Source organism: Gavialis gangeticus, unplaced genomic scaffold, assembly GCF_001723915.1.
Source record: "Gavialis gangeticus isolate Ggan-Ray unplaced genomic scaffold, GavGan_comp1, whole genome shotgun sequence".
NCBI lineage: Eukaryota > Metazoa > Chordata > Crocodylia > Gavialidae > Gavialis > Gavialis gangeticus.
In genome coordinates this window covers 75,113,075-75,135,048 of record NW_017729022.1, presented here as the reverse complement: position 1 = coordinate 75,135,048, position 21,974 = coordinate 75,113,075, and the positions used below count along the sequence as shown (strand labels likewise).

Below are 21,974 nucleotides of genomic sequence, written 5' to 3'. Positions count from 1 at the left end.
GTGTTTGCTGAGATATGGGAAGTGATCTACATACTCCAGAGCCTCCCGGTCTATGTAGATAGCGCAAGGGATGTTCAGCTGGGCTGGGGAGGGTTGGTGGAGAACCTTTGTCTTAGCAATGTTCAAGGACAGGCCAAGTGTCTTATGAAGCACTGAAGAGATCTAGGGTCATTTGCACATCCTGTGCAGAGTGAGCCATCACGCAGCAATCATCTGCAAACTGAAGGTTGTGGATGTCCTTGTAGTGAGTTTTTTGTTTTTTCCCAGAAGCACCTAAGATTGAAAAGCTTCCTGTCCAGTTGATAGTGGATACTGATGCTGGATAGTAGATCATCTCAGATGAGGTGGATGATGACTGTCAGGTAGATGGTGAACAGGGTGGGGGTGATCACACAACTTTGTTTGACCCCAGTCCGGGTGTGGAAGGTGTGTAATGATGGATATGCAAACTGGGGCACCAGCCCTAGGTGCCCACTTAGGTGCATAAAGGGCAGCTGCTGCAGTTGGTTCAGCCCTGGCTGTGATCTACCATCATAGCCACCAAGGTGAAGACCCTGGGTTTTATATCACTGGTGATGCTCCTTTTTTTTTTTTTCTTTCCCCTACCCTTGGCCTGTTGCCTGGATAGAATAGAAGCATTTCAGGACTCTTCTGTGTGTGTGTATGCATGTGTCTCTCTAGTATGGTACATCTCCATTTCCACTGTCTTGTAGGCAGCACTATGGAAATACAAATAAGAAACATTCTCCTTTTACTTTTCTTTTTGTTTTGTTTTGTCTTGGTGTCTTCTCTGTCTCCACGCCAAGCTACACGCCTGGTTTCCTGCTGTGAAAAATGAGTAAAATTGCAACAACCCCATGTGCAATAGACCCAAAAGGCTGTAAATTTACTTGAGTGATCTCATGCACAGCTACCGTGCTTTGGAATGAGGATTTGAGCTAATCATAGACTGAAAGGCTGAACAAAATGCAGCTTTGAACATTTCCTTTATACTAAGCACATTGTGGCAGTGCTTAAGAATATGCACAAGGATTAACATCTCTGTTCTAATGCGTCAAGTACAAGGGACTGAACTAGAAAGCAGAATGTGAATGGTCTCTCTAGACAATGTTTAGTTACAGGTATTTGAAGTGGTATTCACTGGCTCTGTTTTTCTTTTTTTTTTCTCCCAACAGATTTTACAATCTTGAAGTCTCTGGCACTTGATCACTTTAATTCCAGATATTTCTGGCTAGGAATGGTGCAAAGGACCATGAGGACAAACCTATAGTGTTCAGAGTATTAATCTGATCGATCTATCAATCGCTTTATCTATAATATTTTTTTACTGTGGAATTTGAGCCATCTGAGAGAGATTCTTTCTCTGTACATCATACTTTCTGTGGATCCCAAAAAGTGATGAAAGCCTAATGGATTATTAACATGTGTGTTCTGTTTTAAACCAACCAACCAGATAAGTGCACTTGTTAAGTTCTTAGCAATGATTTTTTTTTTGAATTACACATGTTCAAAGTGACAACTATGATTTTGTGACTCTTTGACCAATCGCATGTTTTAACATCTTCTGCAATTGCTCCATGGTTCTGCTTTCAGCTACATGACAGAGAGCTCTTTTTAAATTAGCTAGATACAGAATAAGACCATTTGCTTAATAACATCAGCTCAGGAGTCTTGGGGGTTCTTTCCCAAACCCTCCAGTTTGAGGGAGGAGACTCTCTAGGGTCATGAATTTCCTTCTGATAGCCAAAGAAGAGGATCAAGAAAATAACTATTCAATCCTGGCCTCTTAGCTTTGGTTTCTCAGATGATTTCCAGTCTGGATGCATTCAAGCTGCTCCTAAACTTAGTTGTAATAAATTAGGTAAGTTAAGTCTTCCCAAAAATATGGGTCCAGTGTACTACTAACTAGCTCAAGCAAATGTGAAATCTTTAGCTGAGGAGAAGGGCCAGTGGTGAGAGCACTAGAGTTAGGTTTGCAATCATAAAGGTACAGGTAAATACTGAAGAAGCTGTGCTCTTTCTGGGCCGCCATCCCAGCAAGAAATGATGATGTTCTTGTTATCTTGGGGCTGGTATAAGGAAAAGAGGAGAGACAGATTTCTGGCCCTCCCATGCTGATCAGGGGAGAGTCCAGAGGAAGCCTCCCTACATGAGTTACCTCCCTGAGGTCACTTGGTCCCTTGGTCTGCAGTCCTGATCTTGATGCTCCAAATACCACAGGAATTATGCCCCCTCTGTATTAGTTACATGGGGGAGGCGCCTGCCTACTTAGCAGGATGTTTATAATGCTTCTTAAGGCTTCAACTAGAACGTGTGCCCACATGTGCGTGCATAGCTTTAAGTGCTAGTGCATACACATCCAGATATCAAGCAGATGCCACTTTTAAATCACTTGTGTCATCCTGGGTTATAAAAGTGTGCTTGTGTAAAATTAATCTGCTAAACATTGACTTGAGAGTAGAGCATTTAGGTGGAAGAAGGGTTAACAAATATGTGCCATTTAATCAGTGGTAATCTTGAGGGGCCTAGCCAGTACCTGAAAGGGTTGGGGAACAGCCTTTCCTCTGTAAAATCTTGGGAGTGGTGTTTTGCAAGTCAGTCACACTCCAAACAACCTCATGATTCTGAATCTTGCTTGCATTCTTGTGTTGATCTGCTTAATGAAAACACTAATTGATTTTGATTCCTATTGTAACCATGATTTGATAACTGCGGTGTTCATTTTAGTTGGTGTAATTAGTTTTAGCTAGGATTGTAATTGGCCTTAAATTTTGTTTGCCAATTCAGTTGCAGTAAATCCCATAAACAGTGTGCATAACTTTTTTATTTATTCAGTTTTTTTAAGATAGTCACAAAGGGTCCACTGCCCTAGAAAGCTAGAGGAAACCTGAATAAAGCATTTGAATGCGTCTTGGTCTCCAAATTTCTATTCATGACCACAACAGTAATGGGTATAAAATTGCACTGAGAAATAAATGGCAAAAAATAAAGATCCCTTAAACTAGCATCAAATGCAAGGTCTTTTTCTTTATATTTTTGGTCAAAGGAGGGTCACAATCAGTGATAAGCCAAATTTTATAAACTGCTTCCCAAATTTCTAAGGGTTTGATGAATATGATTTCAGTATTCAGATGGATCTACATTTTGCAGGTGGAGGCTTCTTCCACTCAAAGTATAATTAATAACAATCAGAAAAGAAGTTAGTCTGTTGAAAGCCTAGTTTTAATTAATTGTTAAAAAGAAAAAGGTGGGAGCTTAATTTCATCTTCTTTCCTGCCCTCAACAGGGCTGTACTGAATATTTTTATACCAAATATTTAGTAAACCAGCCATTTAGTACTCTTCTGCATTAAAAAGAAAAAGTTCTTCAGGCCAAGATTTTCAAGGATGGCTGGTAATATTGCGTTAGGCCTTGATTTTTTTTTAAGGTGCACAACAGGAAATATCTTTAAAAGGCTTGACTTTTAAAGGGTGTGTAGTTAGCTTGTGTAAAAATGTGGGTCCCAGTAAGGCAATTAAGGCTGGTTGCATCTACAGTTTGCATCTCCAAAGTCATCGGAGAGGTTTGCAAATCTTGTTGTGCATCCAGCAGTTGCAAAGAACAGTCAACCAACCAGCTCTATTCCCAAAACTGATGTGAGAGATAATAGGGGTATATCATGTACATCTAGAGTGTGTTTAGTCAAAGGCACCCTATGGGTAAGAAGTGTCGACTCAGCAGATTTTGATGATTATTGTAAGACCTCTTTAATAGTTGTCCCCCCAAAAAAACTCCACAAAACCTTGTCTTTTCTCTTCTACCACAGGTAAGCACTGTTGGCAGTGAGATTGGGAAGGGCCCTTAAGGTAGCTTGAGTCACAACTTCATCTTCAAGAATCCTATCCCCTTCCCTAGAATTGGAGAGACCATGGGAAAAGCCAAGAAAGAAGAGGAGGCTGTGTTCTTGAGGAAAAAGATCACTCTGCTGAGAGCTTTTTCACTCCTTATTGGCAGCATGGTGGGCAGTGGCATCTTTATCTCCCCAAAAGGGGTGTTGAGAAACACTGGCAACGTGGGTCTCTCCTTGATTGTCTGGTTTGCCTGTGGGATTCTCTCTCTGTTTGGTGGGTGATGAGTTTTTCTTTAGTCTTCCTTGTAATTTTTTGGTAGATGGGGAAACTAACAAAACTTTTTCATCCCAGCATTTGATGAAGTAAATTGCTGCCTGATAGCTCATGCCTCTCTGAACCCAGTTAGTCTCTAAGGTGTCATCTTTGCTTTACCTTCTCTCTAGCAAATAATTTATATCTGTGATAAAGGCCTTGCTTTGCTTCTCAGGGCAAGATAAGGTGGGAACACCAGTATACAAAAATAAATCCTGTCATCTTGGTGCCAGAGAACTGAAGGTCCAACATCTGTGCAGTTCTAGGGATTGCTTGTTCAGTTGGATTGACGGTGGGAACTGAGGGGTAACTCACGGCTTCAGACCTTTTAATGTGGAGCCATGTGTGGGCTGAGACATGGGAATTGTTCTACTGAAGACCCTAGAGGTAGGGGTGCAGTTGTGCTCTGTGTTTATTTCCTCATGTGACTTCCAAGTTTTTCCACCTTTCAGAGCTTAACAAAACCAAACCAAACTAAAATAAAACAATTAAACCGGGACAATTCCGTGTGAAAACAGATTCTTGTTGTAATGCTGTTGAAAGTTTTAAAAAGCACAGGCAACAGAAAGGCCATCTTATGTCATCTACTGTGTATAACTTTAAATTACTGGATCTGCTGTAAAACAACCATATTATGTTCATAGAATGTGACTAGTTTGAAGCTGTAGAAAAAGTAACTTTGGATTTTTGTATTGTTATAGAAATTAAATTTTACACCTCTGTGAGGTTTTTTTTCCTTTGCATTTCCCCCCTCCCCCCCCAACTCATTCATATTTTATCTCAGTCTGTCCGTTAGTAATTTCTGTTCACTTAATGTAGTCCTCTTAGTTAGCTAGCTCACAAGAACAGATGAGAAGCAAGGATTTTTCATTACATCTTTTATTGGAGCACCTGTATGGCTGGGGGAGTTGTTGGGCAAGTTTCTGGATGTCAAGTGCCCTTCCTTTGAACTGACAGAGATGCAGGCAACAGCATTGGTGAATGGTCATGCATTGAATCTTATGAAACTTCTCAAAGGTGATTTCTCCTTTAGAAGCTATATTAGCAACAAGTCTGGGGTACTCGGGTCAAGAGTCATGCTGCTTTATTAAATATTGTTTAATCTAATCTTTTTGCTCATGGATGAAATTCACCTACATTATACAACAAGAATTTCCTTTGAGAGAGCCCTCTTTGTGCAGGCTAGTTGTAGCTCTGTTTACTCCCCATCTAGCCTCAGATGGGAATGGTTAAGCTCTGCGGTGCCACACATTTTTATAATTTTTTTCTCTTTTTACACATTTTGAAGTGAGATTTGTATGTGGTGAAGCCTAGAGCTAGGTAAATAGTGGAAAAGAAAAACTCTGTAGGCAAGTCCAAATGTCCTCCAACATGCTTTTTAAAATTAATTCCACCGAGAAATTTTATATCATTTAAACCAACCAGCGTGTCTAAGCAAAATAAAGCACTCTTGGTTGAAACCAGCATTATTATTTCTTTTTTTATAAGTGAATTTTCAGGAAAACTAGTAATTAAAATCTTGGGGAAATTCCATAGGACAGTTTAAACACTTCTCTACCTGAATTTTTCCAGGTGCCTTGTGTTATGCAGAACTTGGAACAAGAATCACCAAGTCTGGAGGACATTACATCTATATTCTGGAGACACTGGGACCTTTGCCAAGTTTTTTATTTCTTTGGGCTGAGTACTTTGCTATCAGGTAAGATTTGTTGTTTGCTACCTGCAGGGAGGTATTGGAAGTCATCGGCTTATACACTTAAAATGCACAAAGTGAGAAAGTACTGAAGCTACTTTCAGTCTTGCAGTAATAAAAGGCAGAAGGCAATATGCACATTATATTTGCATGGGAAAACAACCCTTTTCTTTCAACTATTTTAGTACCCTTATTTTATTATCTTGGTAGTGAGATAGTAATGAAGAATAGCTGCTAATTTTATTTTAAATCCTCCATTTCTGACACTTTTGAACTTCCTCAGTTTCTTGTGTGCTGAAAATGCTTTGGATTTGGTCCATCCTAGAAATAAATACAGTTTTAGAAAGTAGGAAATGTTGCTTTCATTCATATTTTTGTTGTGACTAAAATGAGATCAGTTTTAACATTTTTCTGAATCTGTTTCTCCTTCTAGGCCAGCGAACAGTGCAGTGGTTTCTTTGGCATTTGGACGCTATATATTGGAGCCATTTTTTGCACCTTGTGCAGCTCCTCTTCCTGCGGTGAAGCTTGTGGCTCTTCTGGGGTACTGTAAGTATAAATCAAGATTGAGCCCAAATCATAATATTTGAGTTCATGTTTTGGACTCTTCCCCTGTAACTCATAGGTGCCTTACATCTAATATTTGGGCTCATCACATTATAAAGAAGACTATGGAATTTGCATTCTGTTTTAAATTCTAAGCCACCCAAAGAGCTTAGGGTAGCTTTTTTGCATCCAGGTTTCTGGCTTGGGTACGTCTTATCTGTAAAGGTTTGCTGAATAAACCTGGTGAATAGGTCTCTAGATGGTGGAGCTGGCTCAGAAGTAGAAGTAGTTGCAGACTGAGCACAGGTATCAGATTAACAGGAAAATGAAAGCTGTGTGATTTTTGTCAAGGAGTTTTAAGCCTTCTTTTTACTTGTGATTCAGTGTTGCCAAGGAGTTCTGTAAGGATGGGGTCATACTGGAAGACAGGCACTGGAAAAATCTGGACCATGCATTCTGTTGCTGGGAACAGATATTGTGCATATGGGTCAATAAGCTCCATCAAACTTACAGGCATGCGATTCAGAGTTATCCATGTCAATTAATTAGTTCAGTGGATAGGTAGAAGCTTCTATACTTCCTGAGTTGTAGTAGACTAACTTGAAGATTGTGGTGAGGCAGAGAAGTTGAGATGAAAAGTGCAGTGGTGGATTATTCCAGCAGTTAGGCACAGATAACATAGCAGGCATTGTGAGGGGAAACTAACCAAATTGTGCTCCACTCTCAAGCCTGTAACCTCTGCTTCCTTTTCAAATGTTATACTTCTGGTCATTATTATTATAATAATAATAATAATAATAATAATAATAAAAAAAAACACCTGTCACTGAAAATTCTTCCCAGGACAAGGAGTGTTGCTGTGTCTGTATTCGGTATGCTCATGAAAATAGATGGTGGCAGTGGGGAAAAATATGAGAATAACGTTCTTTGTTTAGAGTCCCAGCTATGCATGCAATTCATTGGCTTGTCCTTCTCTTCCTTCAGATATAGTCCTTATCCTGAACTCTTGGAGTGTCAGCTGGAGTGCCCGGCTTCAGACTTTCCTGTCTGTCATCAAGCTTGCGGCTCTCGCGCTCATCATTGTGCCAGGGATGATGCTTCTGGCTCAGGGTATGCCAGCTCAGCTGTGATCTTGAGGGCAGCATTCATTATGGTGGTGGTTCTCACCCTTTTGAGACTCAAGGTACACCTTGGAAAATGCCAGCTTTTTAGCTTTCACTCATGTTTTGACTATAGAAAAATAATAGTGCAATTCTTCTGTTGCAAAGAACTCAGAAAGACCACAACAAGTCAGAATGTTTTTGACATGGTTTTTGACACCTATTTGAAATCTCTGGTTTATCTTGTGAATCATGTTTGCACGTAACAGTGTTAACATTGTATGGCACCCTAGAGCGATGCAGCACTCTGGCTGAGAATCACTGTAGGACTTGTCTACGCAATTTAAGCTAAGCCACAAATGTTCCACATATACCTACACCAATATAGGAATGCCCAAATCAGTAGTCATACCAATGTATATGTTTAAATACGCACCTTAGCTTATACTGATCCAACTTTCCCATATGAACAAGCCATGGTGTTCACACTCAAGGGATAATCAGCATTCTTTGTCCTTATGCTGTATCTTCCAGTGAAGAGAAAACAACAAAGGCATCAAGATGAACACTTATATTTCTGTCTCATGTCTGGACCTGTTTTCTCCGAACATGAAAAAATCCTTCAAGCTGGCAACATTTCTGAAATGAGGGGTTGTTCTGCAGGCAGAAATCCTCAGCCATTATTGCTCATAACACCTTCAAATGACAATCTGGAGCCCCTGGCACTATCCCCTCGGTAGGAGAAGCAGTGCCAGTGACATCTGGGAAGAGAAGTTGCTAAAAGCTCCAGGAATTACAGGTTGCACTTAATATGACTCTAGAGGATTGTAAAAATCACTCATTAAGATATCACCACCAATAAATCCTTTGTATGCACCAACATCTTAGAATGCCACAACAGGGGCCAACGTCACTTTCTGTTCAGTTTTCTTCAGATGAAGCTTCCTTTCCGATTTGATTCTTATTTTCATAAGTTTCCTTTTATTTCCTTTTACGGGTGATATTTGTTTACGTCCTTCTCTTGCATTTTCTTTTCCCCTTTTACTGTTTTACTTCAATTATTTTACTTTCAGAAGCACTTGGGCCAGTATTTGCAAACTTGAGTGCCTACAGTTAGCCTGTGAACTCCAGAATTAGATTTCCAGGAGCAACGATTTTTTTGTAATACCTTTTGTTGGACCAGCTGTATAGTTGAGAGAGCTGTTGGGCAACAGAGGTGTAACTTGAAGTTTTGGCTCCTGGGCTGGCACTGGGGGAAGGAGCACTTGCCTCCTCATGCAGCCTGTAATAGCAGTGGTGTTGGTGTCATGGGCTGCAGCTTTCTTGGCTCAAACTTTTCCAACATGGGCTGCAGTGGCAGCACAGGCTTCCTGCGGGCTGCCTTTCTGATGCCCTCTTTGAACTGACACCTGGGGATGGTGCCCTGGTTGCCCTGCTCCATGTTGTTATGCCACTGTTGGACAAGCTTTGGGCATTGACTACTCTTCCTCGGGTCTAAAAGGCAGACACAGGGTGAGCTCGAGGTCAGAAAAAAGGCTCCATGTAAAAGCAGTTTGCTTGGAGAGAATAATTTCCAGGGGAAGTAGGCTTTTGTCCTGGTCTAAGATTATTACTGCAGCTACTACAATATAAATATAGGTGTAGGTGATTCACTATATAGGCTGCCAAAGCTTGTAAATGTTGGGACTTATTTTCTTTAATTTTTTAATTCTTTTTTCCCTATATTGCTCCTCTTCCTTGGAGCTGGAACCATTCATCTGTCTCCCTCTCCTTCCTAGATTTTGTGGGGTTTGATAAAATGTGACCTGCATTCAAACCCTTTCTGAGTGTGGTTTTCATCAACAAGAAAGGGTTCATTATCCTTTCTTTCCTCCTCTTTTCCTTCATTTCTGTTGGAAATAAAGCAAGACCCGCATTGACAGTACTGTTTTCATTTGCTTCCTTTCGAAAATGGTGGGATCTGATAAAATGAGCCAGTTTTTTATTTTTACCTGTGTGAGTCCTTGGTCTCTTTAGTTTTCTCTCCCAACAATCAGCAGAGTGATAGTGGGAGGGGGAGGCAGGGACAGATCCTCTCCAGAAGCAGCTGCAAAGGAGAACTGGCTCTGCTTTTTCTTGTGCTCCCTCCTAAAGTTCATCTCTTTTTCTTTGTTCCCATGTTTTGTACCACAGGGAGCATGGGTCAATGCTTATATGGAGGAATGGGGAGTAGCACAGCAAGCTGCCTCGTTGACTGCATGACAGTTGTTAGCTGCCTCATTGACTGCATGACATTAAAATAAAGTGCAAATCTAGCTGTGTGGGGTCCAGTGATGAGAGAGTTCAGGCCAGGAAATGTTATGTCAGTTCTGGGAGGAGGTTTTCTGCAAGTGGAGAATAGGCCAGCTGGGGCCTCCACAGCACCAGGATATGTGTGAGAGAGAACCAGTCCTTGTTACTGTCCTTTAAAAACCTGCCCTGCAGATTATTGGCTCACATAACCTCAGGTACTGCCCAGAACCAGATGAGTCAACACAGCTAAGAACTAACCTAGGAAGGCAAATCCAAACAGGCTGGAAGATGCTACCATCACAGTCTCTAGGGTTGTCTGAGGCAGAGAAACTGAACCTTGTTCATATGTTTATCTGACCACTAGAGATAGTATCTCTGTTGCCATTGCCCTGTAACTCTCTGCTAATCTCCTATTTAGGCCACACTGAAAATTTCCAGGATGCTTTCAACAGTCAATCACTGGCTTTGGACAAGCTGCCCTTGGCTTTTTATGCAGGGATGTTTGCGTATTCGGGCTGGTAGGTATGGTCAGGGTCCTATAAAAGAAGAAACACTTTTAAAGGTGCTCTTGGCCCATTGTTCAGACTCTTCCATAACCTGTCTGCTTTCACTCTGCAGGTTTCAGGCTAGCTTTGTGCGGGAAGAACTTGTCCGACCTGAACGGTAAGATTAGGGGGACATCCTGTCAGAGAAGCTACTGGTGATGCACTTATTTCACAATAAGCTACAAATTTATATGGGAAGAGCAAATGACTGCTGGTTCTTCTCACTGCTGATAGTGGCATCTGCTACCTGTAGTAATGATGCGAGTGAAAAGAAGATAACAGCTCTGCTTATTATCTCTCTCTCTCCTCCCTCCGCCCCCCACTTTTTTTTTAGAAATATCCCGCTGGCAGTGATCGTGTCTGTGATTACTGTAATTGTAGGATATATGTTCACCAATGTTTCCTATTATACAGTCCTGACAGCAGAGGATGTCCTGGCCTCCCAGGCTGTGGCTGTAGTGAGTAATATCCCATTATTATTTTCCTTCAAAGGGATCAATTTACTCTAAATGGATGGAAGTAGGGATGAATCTAGGAAATGGTTTTTGTAGCAGAGAGGCCATCAGCGCTGTTACTTCTCTGAAGTATCAGGAACTTATAATATCTTGCAGTCTTGCTGCAGGAAGTGAGGAAAGAACTAGAGACCAAGATGTCAGTGGGAGAAGGGAGACGAAGCTTGGGATTACCCGATGTTGCATTTTCCAGCTTCCCAGTAGACATGCATCTAGCTATTTACATTAAGTCAGATATTGTGTAGGGGTTAGCACAGTGTTTCTGAAGCCAAATATGTTTTCCCTTTAGGGTTTTGCACAACATGCTTTCCAAAGACTTATCTCGGTGGTTCCCATCCTGGTTGCTTTGTCCTGCTTTGGCACCATGAACGGAGCGATCTTTACGTTTTCCAGGTCAGACTCTTGTGATTATTTTTGAAAATTGTACTTATTGATCTGCTATATAAGCAAGAAGAGGGAGACCCTTAGTAACAAATCTGTTGACTGCTCACAGGTAGGTACAGGCAATGTTTCCAGAAGATTCAAGCTATCAGTTCCAAAAAATGAAAACCTCTACTGCTTTCAGCTGGAGGCAAATCTCCTGGCAAGTCGTTTTTGTCTTTTGTAGTTGCCAGTATAGGATGATGGTACCAGAGCTGTTGTCAGCCTCTGTTTTACTGCTTGGATGGTACGGGACAAATCAATGGATATGAAAGGCAGGCTTCATAATATAAGTCATCCTGAATTGTTCATTGCAGTAGGCTGAAGTAAAAGAAACAGTATGGGAAATATTCCCTTGTAGGATTTAACTATGCAGGGATTTCCTCTTGAGGTAAGAGGAGTCCCTAGATGGACAGAGATACTCCATGGCTCCTTTCTCATAGTATTCAGCAAAATGGACAGGGATAGGCTGCTCTACATATATTTCACTGTTGGCCAAACTGGCTGCTGGCCAGCCACACATTAGGGAACCACAAAGGCAACAAAGAGCCAGCTTTACACACAACCCAGCTGCTCTGGGCACTGCTCCAAGCCAGCTGAAGATCTGGCACTGTATGTACAGATTTAAAATAAATAGATGTGGGAATTACTCTTCGTTACTAATTTGTTTCAGAGAAGGGAGGGAAGGTGAGAGCTCTCTAGTGTTGCTTTTCTATAAGTAGCAGACATCTCGCAGGTACCCAAATCTAGGATTCTTAACTTCTGGTGAGAGTCGTGAGAGTCTGTTATGCTGGAGCAATTCCAGTTTCCCCTGTGTATCCAGTGCTGTGGTGTGGGACCTTTTATAGGAATATAGGGCTAGAAGGGGCTTCTGGAGATGCTGAGTCTTTCTGCTGCTGCAGGTGCCATGTCATATAGTCTGTTTCCTGAAGCAATCAAGCTCTGTTCGAAAAGTAATTAGACTTTTTGACCCCACTACATCTATTAGAAGGTGTCCAAGATCTCTTAGCTTTGCTTAGAAACTTCTTGATTTTTTTCTTTTCCAGCCAACCTGGCCAGTTGAAACTTCTTGGCTGTCTGTGCACAGTTGCACTCGACACCTCTACGGGTGCGGGGTGTGCAATTGTTTTGGATTGCTGGTTCTTGTTTCTGGCTCTCCATGAGCAGTGCCAGATTTAGTCCAAATGCTTTGCCACAGGTACCTTGAGATAATTTTCTGCTGCAATTTTTGAAAAATGGTCTTGCTGAATGACCTGTGAACATAGTGCTTATTGTGGCCTACAGGATGAGAAATAGACTGTGAAGTGTTGCCATTTCTTGGGCATGTTTGGGAATTTTTCAGAGAATTTTGGGCACTTGATCTTTTTATTTTTCAGAATCTCAGAGAAGCTATTGCTTCAGGGACCAAAATGCAAGAGTTGACCTGGGGCAGAACCCAATAGAGCATGATGTAGGGACTTCCCAAAACCAGGATTTTGCAGATTTGGTAGAAATCATAAAATCCGGCATTGCCTGCAAAGTATGCGGGGGGGAGGTGCAGGGAGATAAAAAGAAAACTAACTGAAAAGAAAATGCTGGCTCTCCAGAAGGAGCCAGTGATCTTCATGGTGCTCTGGCCTAGCTGTGCAGCCTGCCGGGGGCTGCCCATATGAAGAGCAGCCCAAGATGGCTGCTGCCCCACCCCTCATCACAGATTGACTGAAGAGGCTGCCTGTAATGTGACCTTGCCCCTCTCCACCAAGCATATGCAAGGGGTGGGACCCCATGACAGACAGCCCTTGCAACCAATCAATGGCAAGGGATGGAGCTGTATGACAGCCCTTGCAGCTAATCAGTGGAGAGGGGCAGGGCCATTCGGGCCCCTTGACCAATCAGAAGTGTGGGGGTCCCTGCTGTGATCAGCCTGTGTAAATGGCAGTCAGCTCTGCAATCTCCCTATGACACTGGCCATCTGCCTTCTCAGGCCAGGTAGACCCCTCAGCACGATCAGTGTGGACAGCCTTCATGGGTGGTGTCTATTCCAGCTATAGCATTTCATAACTTTTTAGGGGCGGTAGGGACCTCAGTAGGTCGAGTCCGACCTCCTGCCCTGGGCAGGAAAGAGCACTGGGGTCAGATGACTCCAGCCAGGTGCTTGTCCAGTCTCCTCTTAAAGACCTCCAAAGCAGGGGAGAGCACCACCTCCCTTGGAAGCCCAATCCAGATTTTGGCAACCCTCACTGCAAAGAAATATTTCCTAAAGTCTAATCTAAATCTGTTGTCCATCAGTTGATGGCCGTTGTTCCTAGTAACCCCAACGAGTGCCCTGGTAAACAGAGTATCCCCTATTCCTTGCTGTGCCTCCCCCCCCCCCCCCCCCCCCCCCGATGAATTTGTAGATGGCCACAAGTTCCCTTCTCAGCCTTCTTTTGTGGAGGCTGAACAGATTCAGGTCCCTTAATCTCTCCTTGTAGGATCTCACCTGCAGGCCTTTAACCATACAAGTAGCCCTCCTCTGAACTCTCTCAAGAGTATCCGCATCCCTCTTGAAGTACAGTGCCAAGAACTAGACGCAGTCTCCAGCTGCAGTCTTACCAATGCCACATACAGGGGAAGTATCACCTCCTTAGACCTGTTCATGATGCACCTTCTAATGCATGAAAGTGCTGTTGGCTTTACTTACCACGTCATTACATTGACATCTCACGTTCATTTTGGAGTTGACTGACTCTGAGATCCCTTTCTGCTGCTGTGCTGCTTAGAAAGTCACCTCCCAGTCTGTAGGTGTGTTGGTGATTCTTTCTCTCTAGATGCAGTGCTTTGCACTTACTTTTGTTAAACTGCATCCTATTCTGTTCTGCCCACTTTCCCAACCTGTTCAAATCCACCTGAATCTGCTCCCTGCCTTCCAGTGGCTTTACTTGCCCCATAATTTGGTGTCATCTGTGAATTTGGACAGAGTGCTTTTCACACCTTCATCCAAGTCACTGATGCAGATACGGAACAGTACTGGTCCAAGGACTGAACCTTGGGGAACTCCGCTGCCCACATTTTTTCAGGTTGAAAATGACCTGTCTACGACCACCCTCTGAGTGTGTCCCATAAGCAAATTCTCCAGCCACCTGATCATGTAATAATCTGTCACAACTGCTTGATTTGATTTTATTTATAAGAATGGGATGTGACATTGTATCAAAGGCCTTTTTAAAATCCAAGTAGATGACATCTACCTCAACTCCTGCATCTAAGCTTTTTGTGACCTGGTCATAAAAAGGAACAAGGCGAGTCAGGCAGGATCTACCTGCTATGAAGCCATGCTGGTTGCCCTTCAGCATTATTTTTTCTACTGGACTTTCACAAATGTGATCCTTTTAATACTTCTTTCAAAGGTTTTCCCAAGGGCAGAGGTGAGGCTAACTGGCCTATAGTTACCCGAATCATCCTTCCTCCCCTTCTTGAAAATAGGGCCCACATTGGCCCTTTTCCAGTTCTCTGGGACCTGTCCTGAGTGCCATGCATGCTCAAACAGCCATGCCAGTGGTTCTGCTATGACACTGGCCAATTCCTTCAGCACCCTTTGAAGATCATCCAGGCCCGCTGACTTAAACATGTCTAGCCTCTCCAAATGCCCCTTCACTAGGTCAGTGCTAACTGTTGGTGGGTTGGAGTCCCTCTTGTGCCTGCCTATAGCCCCTTTGGGAGATGTCTTTTATCCATGTTCAGGAATACAGATGCAAAGAACTCATTTAGGACCTCAGCTTTGTCTCTCCTATCTGTTACCAGGTGCCCTAGTATGTCCTGTAAGGGTCCTAAGTTGCCATGTGCCTTCTTTTTAATCTCTCTGTACCTAAAGAAGGACTTTCTGTTGTCTTTAATTTTTGTTGCCAGCCTGAGTTACACTTCTGCTTTGGCCTTCCTATCTGATTCCCTGTAAGTGCGAGCCAAGGAGGTATACTCCTTGGTGGTTACCCCCTGCTTCCACAGTCTGTATGCCTCTCTTCCCACAACCCACCCTAGGCTCTCCTAGATTTCCCTGTTCAGCCAAGTGGGTTTCTTGGCTCTTTTGCCTCCCTTTATGTGCACCGGGATGGTCTCCTTTTGTGCCTAAAGGAGCATTCCCTTGAGGAATGCCCACCCTTCCTGGACTCCCATTTTACCAATGCTCTTGTCTTTCAGTGCCTTGCTTAGTAATCTCCTGAGCACATTGAAGTTAGCCTTTTTTGAACTCTAGCACTTCTGCCCTACTAGTTATCTTTCCCAGCTTTCACCAGATAGTGAATTCTAATAATCGGCGGTTGCTATCCCCTAGGTTACCCTGTATCTGCAGATCACTCACCAGGTCATCCCCTGTAGCAAGCACTAAGTCTAGTAAGGCATTTCCCATAGTGGGACCGTACATCTCCTGTGTTAGGTGAAGGTCCTGTATGCTGGTTAGGAATTAATGTGAACAGACAGATCTAGCTGACTGCTCCTCCCTGCAGATGTCAGGGTAGTTTAGGTCACCCATGACAACCATGTCCCTTGAGTGTACCGCCTTTTGAGAGCTACCTCGAATTCCATGTCTAGCTCATCATCCTGGTGTGACAGTGTGTAATAGACCCCTACTACCAAGCCCCTTTCACCCTGACCCCATTGTATTCTGACCCACAGTGCCTCAATTTGCCCCTCTTCTGAACCCATCTTGATTATTGAAGATGTGTATTGATCCTTAAGATAGAGAGCAATGCTCCCTCAACTCTTCCGTACTGTATCTCATCTGTACAGCCTATATCCCTCAATGCCTACTGCCCAATCATAGGTAGGGTCCCACCAGGTTTCTGTTAACTCAGCCAGGTCAAACTTTGTTTGCAAGCCTTCTGCTTGTTCCCCATGCTCCTAGCATTAGTATAGAGACGCCTAAGCCCCAAGATGGATGCCTGTCCAACTAATAGTGCCTCCATTCCCCAGTGTAGATGCGAGAGTCAGGTGCTCAGATTCTTGTGTTATTCCTTGTCTTTCTCCTAGGACACTGTTTGTGGCTTCCAGGGAGGGTCAGTGGCCTCCCCTCTTCTCGATGATCCACATTCGAAGACACACCCCTCTTCCAGCTGTTATGTTAATGGTGAGGTGAAGAGTTTTAAAAAATTGAATTTCTGCCATGCTGGCTTTCTTTTGGGCTTGAAGTGGTGGTTTTGATTGAACAGGCATTGAGGTAGTTTTAGGCCTTGGAAAACTTAGAACTGAGTATTGCAGAAAGCATTTTGCTGATATACACTCATTTAAAAAAAAAACTTGCATTGACTGCACATGGCAAAATATCAAGTCTACTTAGTGACAGACGTGGGATTTGAACTCAAGATCTCTTGGCTTCCAGCCCTAGGTTTAAAATGTCATTGCACAAGTGTTTTAAAACAGAGGTGTCAAACTCTTCTGGCCCTGCAGGCTGGATGAGGGTTGTTGGTCTGGTCTGTGGGCTGGATTGGGCCATGCCAGAGCTAACATGTAGGGCTGATCTACTGGGGGCCCCATGTGGCATGTGCTCTGTGCTGCTCCCCTGTCCAGTGTGCAATGTATGTGGCCAGTCCAGCCCTGAGTGCAGCACACACTAGCCCCAAGACTTGCTCTGCATGGTGTGCATGCTGTGTGGGGCACTCTGCCATACCTGCCCTGTGCACTGGCTCTGGGGCTGGTCCCGATTAGGCCCAGATCCAATGCGCGCAGTTGTGTGGTGGTGGGGTGCCCTGTGCTGTCCTCATGCAGCAAGTGCAGAGGGAGCCCCTCAGTGGGGCTGGCTCATGCTGAGTGTGGTGTGTGGGGCTGGCCTGGCCACGTGTGCAGCACAGGGGGCCTGATCCAGACCAGCCCCAGAGTCAGTGCACAGGCCAGTCCAGCACATGTACCACATACAGCGTGCTTCCTAGACCAACCTGCCATGCTGCATGCAGTGCCTGTGGTGCTGGATCCAGCCCTCGCACCAGATCAGTTCTGTGTATAGCTTGCAGGACCTGGGGTTGGTCCAAGACCCGTGAGCTGGATCATAGGGTGCCTCAGGCTGGATCTGGCGCACAGGCCGTATGTTTGACAGTCGTGCTTTAAAAGGATTGCTGTCACCGTCTTTAAAAAATCATCCTATAAAATTCTCTCTACCCTGGGTTCCAGATGCTTCTGTGTATAATGCATACCTCTTATCTGTTACAAACATGGAAATTTCAGGAGTTAGGAAAAATTGTGTGGAATGGTTTTTTTTTTATGTGGAAAATATTTCAACAGTTGTTTTTGTCTGATGATTGTTCATCATCTTTCTAATATCGTAGATAGTCGCCTTTGATTACATGGATGAAAACTTGTTGTCTTTGTATATAGCCTTCCACCCGATTCATTTGCATCCCAAAAGCTAAAATCCCAGCACTGAAATCATCCAATACTCTAAAGCTCTAGCTCCAGAGTATGGTAGTTTGACTGCAAATAGGAGTTTCTGGTTCTCAAGTTTTAAGTAGTCAAAGTCTGTGATACAGTTTTAATGAATGTGTTTCATTTCTACAATGGTCAGTTCCCTCTGGTTACTGCTATGGTGTGTGTTGGAGATATCTACCACCTACTGAACTTCTTCAGCTTTTCCCGATGGCTCTTCATAGGGCTAGCCACACTTGGGCTCATCATCCATCGCTACCGTCACCCTGAGCTGCCCAGGCCCTTCAAGGTAATTTGTGACAGATTTTAAGAAGCCAGAAGTGTTCAGGCTCACTGCTATTTAAAAGGGTTTCTCTTCAAATTATTCACTGAAAGCTAGAATGTCACATGACCTCAGTTCCATTTCATCTTGGGAAAGATTTCTATTCCTCTCACCTAGTAAGATGCAGGGGAACTCTTTGTCTGGCGAATATCCCACTAAAATGCCCAACTAACCTGGTTTTTACAGCTTAGGTAATAAAGAACTTTTGCCTGTGTATGTATGGACAGTCAATTTTTCAAGCAGGCAACATGCTCCAGCAAATAGAACAATACACTGGGAATCAGGAGATGGGATCAGAATAGATACTTTGCTCTGTCATGCACACTGGAAAGCTAGTGTCCAAATGCCTCTCATGGGGGGTTGCCCTTGGTTTTTTCTGTAAAATCTTACAGAAATGAGTACAATCATAATTGCTTCTATCAGGAGCGTAGCCAAAGCTTCCTCCTGAACTTGGCTTGACCTTAGGCTCCTGCTCTGCAAGGTCCCTTTTTCCTGGCTCCTCTCTTCTCTCCCTCCTCCTCCTGTGGGACACTCTACCTATGCTTATATCCCAACACATATGGCTGAACACTAAAAAACAGACCCAAATAGCCATCTCTCCTACTCACTCCATTTCAAACTTCAAGAAGTGGTTAAAAGCCTGAATTTGCACCAAAAAGAATGAAACAAAACTTTTAAGAAAATCCAGTATCATGAGAGAGCTATTTGGGTAGGTTTCAGTGTTCTCCTTCGTATCCACTGTAAGTTTGAGGAAGATTTTTCTGAAAGAGAATAAATGCAATGTGTGCAGGTGCTGCTCTCTAGTGGCCATAGAGAAAATATTTTACTTTTCTCCTTGTTCTCTTTGTTTATATAAAGCAGTGGGGACCAACCGTTTTGGCAAGTGCCACAAATTAGCCCTGTGATGCCCCAAGTGACACTCCAATCCTTTTCCCCTGCCCGATCTGCTGCTCTGCTTTCTGCTCCCTGCTGTGTGCTCCCTACCTGAGCTCTTGCCCTGCTTGCTTCTCCCTGCCCCTTCCTGGTCTGTTGCATGCCCCACACATGCTGCCTATGTCACTTGTGATACTTGTCCCACATGTTGGCCACTCCTGATATAAACAATTGTAATTGTACTTATTTGTGTAAAATTTTATCATAAAAATAATGTGAAATAAAACAAAGTTGCACTTATACCCCCTCTTGAGCAGAGGTGCAGTACTGCTGGTAACTGGACTGGAATGAGAGCCATGAATGACCATTTAAATGTCCTATTGTGTATGACTGCTGGCATCTCCATTACCACCAGGGGCTTAACGGCGTGAGGGAGACATAAGTGATCAAGCTTTTGTCTAACTCCTGGCCACTTTTCTTAATGTCTGTGGCAGATTATATTTATGGCTCTGTCATTTCTTATTTAACTTAGTGGTATGTAGGTTGGTGGTGTGCTGGTCCTGGGCAATACAGTTTTGGAAACAGAGTAACACAAGGCCATGAGTTGTCTGGTAGTTTATAGCAGTCACAGAAAGAAGAATAAAACGCCCCCATCTGTGAAAGATTACATCCAGAACTAAAGCTGTTTCTTGAAGGGAGATTTTTGTCATAGGTGAGTGATCAGATTTCATCAGGGGCTGTGCTCAAATTTCCTCCATTAAGGATTGTACCAAAATAGTATCTGGTGGAGGTTGTATCTACAGCCCAATTATAAATTTGCAGTTTTGTTATTTGTTTGGGTATTCTAATTTATCCTGAACTTTAGCAAATCAAATGCTCTAGGATGTTCAGAGTGCACTGATGCTGGATAACTGCCTTTGTTTCCTGTTTTGAAACAATGGCTGCTACAGATGGTGCTACTAAATTGGAGAGTCTGCTTTATCTTATTTGGCTCTCAAGTTACAAGGCAAATTCAAGGCTGGTCACAGTGAATCACGATGTTATTCCACGAACTTAAGAATGGGTTATGTTACCTAGGGTTTTGGATTTCCCATTAGCAGCTTCAGCAGATGAGTATTGGTAGCAAGCAATCCATAACAAATTCAAAGAGTATCTTAGATTTGATAGACTTCTTGCTTCTGTATTCTAACTACCTTGTTCAGTCTTGTGTTTTACTGTATAGCTGAAGAATTTTGAAATAGCTACCTATGTCTACTTATGTGACCCATTAAGGTCTTCCTACTACAGTAACAGAAAATTTTGCTAGATTAGAAATCACATAGCCTGTTAACTGGAGATCGACTGTACTGAAAGATCAGACTGGCCAGATTTACTACTTTTTCTCCTTTTCTAGACTTGAGATTTGAATTATTCATGAGTATTCCTGTGTGCAAACTAATACGGTGCTTGGATTTAAAATGGCCGGCTATAACCGAAGAGATCTGTGCTCTTTTCTTTAGGTTCCCCTCTTTGTTCCAGTCTCCTTCACCACCATCTGCCTCTTCACGGTGGGAATGTCTTTCTACTCAGACCCTGTCAGTATCAGCATTGGTTGTGCCATGGTTTTGAGCGGTTTTCCAGTCTACTATTTGGTGGTCCGCAGGCCAATGCCAAAGTGTTGCCATGACCTGTTCTGTGAGTATAGGTTGGATGAAAGGGATAAATAGCATGAAGTATTGAATTTTACTCAGTAGTTGTAAGTTGCTACATATTTGAGGCTGTGCATGCTGCTGTTGAGTTTTTAGCACAATTATCCACATTAATAAAAACCAGAGGTAGATCCAGTCTGTATTGTTTGAATCCAAATTCATAAGTCCCTAAAATTCAAGGATGCTTGGTTGTAGAGTTTTGATGTGGGCCTATCTCTGTGAAAATATAATATAATCTATGCATAGGTAGTTTTTAAAGTCTGAGGAAAGGGTTGGTAGGAAGACAGCTGTAGGCAGACATTGGTGTACTTGTTGGTCATGAAACATCAAGATTTTGTCTTGATAAATTGAAAGATGCCCATATGCATATGTGGCTAGGGATTTTTATATGCAAACAGACAATATTTCAGCCAGCTCTATTTTAATCCTGCATCCTGCTTTCCTCTGCCTTGATGTATTAACAAGTTGGTTGGATTCAGTCCTGTTAACAGCCATTGAAAAGAAGTAGGCCTCCAGTAGGAAAGGCAGTGGAACCTGGTGTTGTTAAAGGTGGACAGTATGAGATAAGATTTCATATTTATTGAAAAAAGTCATTTTGCTACACACAGTACTTCATGTTATAGCACACTTTTCAATGATGTCTAAAGACACTGCCTTGAATTAAGCGTTCTTCCTTTTTTTTTTTTTTTTCTATTCATGTTGCAGATTATCTGACATTCAAACTTCAGGTGCTGCTGGAAGTCATCAAGCAGGAAATCAGAACTTACTGAGAAGAACAACCTGCCTTGCTGGAGATTGTATACACTACAGTGCGTTGTTCAGTAGAATTTGCAAGTCCCATTTCTCAAACTTTAGATTTAAGAGGAGGCATTCTTCATGTTTTAGTCACTGAAGTACAACTAAGTGATCTTCAATTAAAGGAGCACCAAAACTTGGTAACTGGCATCTAGACCTCATTCCTTTTAAGACCATTGGTGCTGCAGAACAAGCAGGAATAAATACTAGAATCTTTTGTCACTTAAATTAGGAAGCTGACTTGGAAGGTCCGAGTAGGAAGATGTGATTTTTATAGAGCTGCTTTGCAGAGAAGAATTGCATTTTAAACTAATCTTGAACTGAAGTTTTTGAGTCAAGACCTGGTCTTTTAAGAAACAGTGAGAATGGTGGAGCACTTGAAAATATATTTTAAATGCAAGCTTGCACATAGGCTTTGAATGAGGGCTACATGCTCATTTTAAGTATTTTTTCTTACTAACATTTAGCAATTTTAGAGCAAAATGAATGTAGCATTTGCAGAACAATGTACTCCACTCAAACCCTAGGAAATGTATTAGCAAGACTTTTAAATAAAGAAAAGTTTTCAGATGTGGTTGAGAATCATTCTTTTTGGTTGAACACTGCCCATTCTCATAGAGAGGAACAGGTTGTCAGGTATAGGGGAGCGAGCTGCACCTCTGACCTCAATCTGAGTGCACCTCCCCTTTGCCCCCCCC

General features: G+C 42.8%; 1 protein-coding gene across 1 annotated transcript; it reads left to right on the top strand.

The window, feature by feature from the left end:
- The first annotated feature begins 3,813 nt into the window (after nucleotides 1-3,813).
- On the top strand, nucleotides 3,814-21,836 carry LOC109296151 (cystine/glutamate transporter-like). The gene is made up of 12 exons (XM_019515400.1): nucleotides 3,814-4,103; nucleotides 5,715-5,841; nucleotides 6,269-6,384; nucleotides 7,366-7,491; nucleotides 10,171-10,270; nucleotides 10,371-10,415; nucleotides 10,632-10,755; nucleotides 11,099-11,202; nucleotides 16,213-16,309; nucleotides 17,738-17,887; nucleotides 20,293-20,467; nucleotides 21,187-21,836. The coding sequence occupies exons 1-12, from the start codon at nucleotides 3,908-3,910 to the stop codon at nucleotides 21,249-21,251; spliced, it is 1,425 nt and encodes a 474-aa protein (XP_019370945.1). The 5' UTR covers nucleotides 3,814-3,907; the 3' UTR covers nucleotides 21,252-21,836.
- Nucleotides 21,837-21,974: the final 138 nt, after the last annotated feature.

What these genes read in the sequence shown, in the direction of transcription:
- LOC109296151 (XM_019515400.1), top strand. Translation starts at nt 3,908, where the DNA reads ATGGGAAAAGCCAAGAAAGAAGAGGAGGCTGTGTTCTTGAGGAAAAAG. An exon ending in GCTGAGTACTTTGCTATCAG is followed by an intron (nt 5,842 to 6,268) that starts GTAAGATTTGTT and finishes TTCTCCTTCTAG; the next exon opens with GCCAGCGAACAGTGCAGTGG. An exon ending in GTGTTGCCATGACCTGTTCT is followed by an intron (nt 20,468 to 21,186) that starts GTGAGTATAGGT and finishes TTCATGTTGCAG; the next exon opens with ATTATCTGACATTCAAACTT.